Raw genomic sequence first — 6000 nt, 5'->3', positions numbered from 1 at the left:
ACACCCAGGTTCATCATTGAGTACACCATTGCAGGCGCTCCTGTCTGTGATGCAGCGTCAAGGGTAACCACAGCCATGGTCTCCGAGCTGATAGTCCATGCGGCTGCAAACGTTGTCGATCTGTTTGTGCAGATGGTTGTTGTCTTGCAAACGTCCCCATCTGTTGACTCAGGGATCGAGACATGGCTGCACGATCTGTTACAGCCATGCGGATAAGATGCCTGTTATCTCGACTGCTAGTGATACGAGGCCGTTGGGATCCAGCATGGCGTTCTGTATTACTCTCCTGAACCCACTGATTCCATATTCTGCTAACAGTCATTGGATCTCGACCAATGCGAGCAGCAATGTTGCGATACGATAAACTGCAATCGTGATAGGCTACAATCCGACCTTTATCTATGTCAGAAACGTGATGGTACGCATTTCTCCTCCTTACACGAGGCATCACAACAACGTTTCACCACGCAACACTGGTCAACTGCTGTTTGTGTATGAGAAATCGATTGGAAACTTTCCTCATGTCAGCACGTTGTTGGTGTTGCCTCCGGCGTCAACCTTGTGTGAATGTTCTGAAAAGCTAATCCTTTGCATATCACAGCATCTTCTTCCTGTTGGTCAAATTTCACATCTGTAGCACATCATCTTTGTGGTGTAGCAATTTTAATGGCCAGTAGTGTAGATACAAATAGTAATGTGAACTCCCTTCTCTGTTTACAGAGGCTGGGAATGGGGACACTGGGTGCTAGGGCACACAGGAATTAAGTAACCAAGATTGGTGAATAATATGGCTCTATATGCCACTGTTGTGCATGATATCACATTTTTGCTTTAGCACAGTCATGCATTAGTAGGAAGAAGAGTAATGGGAGATGACAGACAATAAGTTGCATCTGCTGAAATTATCGGGTCAGCCGTTATGTCCCACTCAGCTGAGATAAAGTCCTTCTCACATATCTATAAAAGTAGTGCACAGTCCAATGATACAGATTTCCTGCTTCATCGATATGATCCATGAAAGTGCAGTCCCTGAAATCAACATATTTTGGTACAGTACCAGTGCAGCAATTTCTAAATGATTGTAGTGTGTATTAATAAGATAAAAAGATAGTCTCTTTTACCAGCTGATTTGCACTTTATTTTAGTATATGAAAAGGGGTTAATGCACACATTTTAAGATTTTGTGAATATTTGGATCTGCTCCATAAACTGTTGGGGGGGGGGGGGGGGGGAGATTTGAATGCGTGGTAGGGGTGCCAGGTTCATCCCATTTTTTAAGTGAGCAGTCAGCCACAGGTATTATTTTAACCTTTGTTTTGGTGAATCTATTCATGGAACACAATGAATGACTCAATAATACACTGAAAATTAAAATATTTATTGTATTTTGATGTATTCACATTGTTTTATGCCACATATTCATTATTACAATATAGTTTTTGTCTTTTGACTGCATAACAAGAAATTTCTAAAATAGTATTCAATGCTAGAGACACTGATTTCACATCTGAATCCATATAATCTGTGAGTGTTTTTCCAGTTAACCCATTATGAACATAGAGACACACTCAAGATTACTTTATTATGAATGGTGGATTACCAAATATAGTTACATGCTCTGATTTATTATTTATTATCATTTTTCATGACATATTCCAAAATAATATATGTTCTTTGATTGTCAAATATGATTTTACACAAATTTAATTTTGTACCCATGAGATTCAGGCACTGTAAATAAAGCTTCAGAGACTTCTATGACTTGTGCTTTTTAATTATTTCAAGCAGTTCCTCAACATCTTCACGAGACCCCATGAAAATGGGGCTACGTTCGTGAATCTTCGTAGGGATGATGTCCAGAATTGATTTCTCGCCATTGGATGCAAGGCCACCAGCAGTGATCATCACATGAGCCATGGGGTTGCACTCATACAAAAGCCGCAACTACAATGTAAGAACAACTGGCATTAACATTGATTCTGTATGAAATTATTGTCTTTGTAAGCTTACTGCACATAAAATGTGGTGTCAAGACATATTTTGTTTATGAAGCAACCTTCACATTTAAATTGTTATTTTAAACAACTGAGTATGGATTTCTGATGTAAGATGTATGACTTTCTGAAGGCATGAGAAAATGATTATGAGCAAACAACTGAAAATACTAATGAATGAGTATCTTAAAAGCCAACAATATCATTTATTTCACACAGTGAAAGGAAATCACAGCAGGACTATTTTACTTTTTTTATGAGTGAAACAAAAGCAGCTTGTCTCATAAACACAAAGTGTAACGCTAAGTATTTGCCAGCTAAATGTATCTGCGACTAGTTTTAAGAAAGGTTAATTTCAGTCATTTGTAGTGCTAACTGACATGGCACATCATACAGGCAGGGATAAATACGTCCTGAATAAGGGCATCTGCAGAATAAAAATGGAGGGGAAATTGGGGGGAGTGTAAAATATTGTGAGAATGCACAGGTAACCAGGTAGAAGTAGCCATCAAAAAGGGCTAGGGATGATAGGAGAGAAGGGAGAGGTCCTGACAGCATTTTTTGTGAAATATCCACTGAACTCCTTTGCTGTGATGTGCTGAACAAATTACTCTCCAGTGGGGTAATTACAGTGGCCCTTTGTTTCTGTTTGTGCACAGCCATTCACCAGAACAGACAGTTGGTTAATGGTAATGTCCATCCAAAAGGCAATGTAGAGCTCTCAGAAAATTATTATATAACTGCTTCCATAGTTAGTAGTCCACATGCAGACATCTGTTTGCTTGTATTAATTACGGAAGAGAATGTTCTTCTACACCACTGAAGGGCAATGTAAACCTGGTATCATGGCAATACAAGGATATTGTGGTAAGGTCCCAAAAGCACTGTCTCTTACTGACGATAATAATACCCACAAATCTTTGGTGTGAAAAGCTGAGGATTTATTAATTGCTCATACATTGTAGCCATTAGTAGCGAGATAAAAACTGATTCATTGTGTGAAATACTTTGCATGAAGATAATGTGAAATGTCAGCCAAAGATTGTAATCAGTTATTTCCATTGGCCACTTGCATAAAATATCAAAGTGACTACCTGCTACAGAAAGAGTTTCATGTAAATTCCCCAATCATGAAATAGTAATAGTGACCAACAATGAATACGGAGATTTTCACACTCAGCAAGAGCGGTTACAACAGAGATTCTTGTAGCACAGTACTAATTTTTTTTCCATGAATTATACTACCATCTACATACACAACCCAGTCATTATGGAATGCCTCAACCATAAATTAAATCTAGAGAAAAGTAAACAGTTAACAAAAGTGATATTTTAGTATTTATCAAAAGTATTAGGCAAGCTTGATTCTAAAACCCTTCTTTTTAAAACAGAAGACATTGCCATCTGAAGCCTCTTACAATTAAAGCAAGACACTCCTTAGCATGCAAAAACAATTAGTCTTACTTAGCTACAATGATCAGAAGTGCAAAACAGGAACTGAAGTACAATTAAATAATTGCCCAAGCCTAAATTGTGACCATGTGTTCACTGCATAATTACTTATAAATGAATGATCACCATTAAATTCACTGACTCTGTGAGCGGACCCAAAAGAACTGTCTGTCTGGAATGGTTTTCAGTACCCAGGTTTTCAGCATGCTCTACACAATAATTCAAGGGACCATATTGTTTGCTACATCACACAAACCGCTTGGATCCTCTCATCCAGTACTAATTTCTCTGAACTTTGGAGATGAGAAATTGCTGTCCAGCGTATCTTCACAGCCCACCAGCCTCATGGACTTAGCTTCGATTAACTACTCCCCTTCAACTTGTTAGCTCCAGTTATGGCATGATGTCTGCACTTGTTTGACTTCCTTATACCATTTTTGTACAAGCTCTATGAACCACATATAAGCTTCTATGAGCCCTTTTTGTATTAATGAATTCATTATTGTATTACATATTGTCCTTGTGTTTTTTAAGGACCACAGCAATATGCTGCATGCATCTTATTTTTAATAGTCACAAATAATAGGATAGTTATAACCTTCTGAAGAAGGGCACTAAGTACCTGAAACTGGTTACAGAAATACAATTTCTTTTGTGCAGCTGGTTGCTGATTCTTTCAATAAATACAAGTACAGTTGCTGAAGATGAATAAAATACTAAATTTATGAGGTTATTTAATGAATAGTGTTAAATCTAATAGTTACCTTTCCACTTGGTGCATCCTTTGTCGCTGGGTACATAAAAATACCACCATACTTCAGTGTTCGGTGAATATCTGCTACCATAGATCCTACATAACGTGCACCATATGGTTTTCCATGCTGAAAAACAAGATAATTATTTTTTAAATGATGTCATCTTGCTTTCAGCTCTTAGTGTTTTATTTTACAATTGTAATTTTGGCATTAAGCTATTTTCAAGCACCTACAAAACATAATACAATGTAATGACAACAATGTAAAGTACAAGCAATTTAGCAGTTTGTTGACATTCATATACTTACAAGATTTTGACATACAGGTTTATGTTAGGCAGAGATAACAATGTAAGATATACATGAAAGAGCAACTAGTCAGTGACATTAGTCAATATTTCATTTTATGTACTGCAATGATTTGTATATATCATGAGAGGTTGACACTAAGAGTGTGCACTTACAGTATGTTGGGGTAAATGTCTAAAGAAATCAAGAACATTTTTATTTCTGAGGTCCGTTTTTCATTGAGTAGGTATTGTGCTTGTTCTTGGAAGGTGCTATAAATTTCATTTTCCTGTAGAGTGTCCATTAATCTGCCTTTCTCTACCCTACGTAGTACCTTTAAAGATTCCTCAATGCTGCTGGTGTTATGATTGTAGTTTCATAGATTTACGGTTCTTGCTTACATGTGTGTGCTCTCTAAATTGGATGAAGTGGCATCTACCTGTTTTCCCAACACAGAAATTTTCACAGTCACCACATTTGATTTTGTAAATCCTTGATTGTGTAAACAGTTTTGTTTTTTGGGTGTTGTGTCTGACTGTTGTCCCTACTTTATTGTTTGTGCAGAATCTGACTCATACATTAGTTTTACAAAAATTATTGGCTATTCTGTCTGATATGGCACCATAGCAAGGAAAAGCAACGTATTTCATTGTTTCTGGTTCTGCTTCTCTTGTTAGTGTTATTACTTTATCTACATCACTCCTTTTCCTGTTTAATTTTGTAGTATACATTTTGTTTACCATATCAGCATTGAAGCCCTTATTTGTTGCTGTATGTTTTGGTATACATAACTCTTCAGTAATTTCATTCTGTTGTAATGGGAGATTAATGATTCTGTTGGTCATGCAGTGAAAAACTGCTTTCCTCTGAATTTCTGTGTGGCAGAAGTGTCGTAGATTATGCTGTCAATGCAGACTGGTTCCCAAAGTTTTCTGAATTTGTGGGCACCATTGTCATTCTTTATCATCAAATCTAAAAAAAAATTAATAGATTGTTGTTTTCTTAGTTCCATGGTAAAGATAATTATGTGTTCATTAACTCTGCTTCTCTAATAATATGGTGTTTTACAAACAATAAAGTTAAGCCTAAGATTAAATGAACTCAGCAATACAATATTCACTAGTGATTACAATTGTTTAGCCAAGGTCCAACACAGTGAGTGGTATGAAATACTTTTCTTTATAGAAATCCATGATGTTTGAAGGAAGGGTTGTTGTAAGGCATAAACTATTAGAAGCTTTCTTGACTTAAACAATATAATTCACATGGGCAGACGAAAAAAAATATCTACTCACCAAGCGGTGGCAAGGGGGGGGGGGGGAATAAAAAAAATAAAAATAAACACACCCACCCACACACACACAACAGATTTAACTTTCACAAGCTTTCGGAGACAATGGCTCCTTCTTCTGGCAGAAGAGTTGAAGGGGAGGGAAGAGGGGTGAAGGAAAAGGACTGGAGAAGTTTAGGGAAAGGTGTACAGTCCAGAAAAGCCACCCAGAACCCCAGGGT

General features: G+C 37.1%; 1 protein-coding gene across 1 annotated transcript in view; it reads right to left on the bottom strand.

Annotated features, from left to right (window-relative positions):
* Positions 1 to 1357: 1357 nt before the first annotated feature.
* Positions 1358 to 6000, bottom strand: part of LOC124805189 (fructose-1,6-bisphosphatase 1) — an 87238-nt gene continuing 82595 nt past the window's right edge. Inside the window, exons 6-7 of the mRNA XM_047265685.1 lie at positions 4211 to 4327; positions 1358 to 1944 (exon numbers count right to left, since the gene is read on the bottom strand). Coding sequence (XP_047121641.1) covers positions 1756 to 1944; positions 4211 to 4327 — 306 coding nt within the window. The 3' untranslated portion in view covers positions 1358 to 1755. The remainder of the gene's footprint in view (positions 1945 to 4210; positions 4328 to 6000) is intronic.

The sequence above is a fragment of the Schistocerca piceifrons genome, chromosome 7 (genome assembly GCF_021461385.2).
Source record: "Schistocerca piceifrons isolate TAMUIC-IGC-003096 chromosome 7, iqSchPice1.1, whole genome shotgun sequence".
NCBI lineage: Eukaryota > Metazoa > Arthropoda > Insecta > Orthoptera > Acrididae > Schistocerca > Schistocerca piceifrons.
This window is presented reverse-complemented; position numbering and strand designations above follow the sequence as displayed.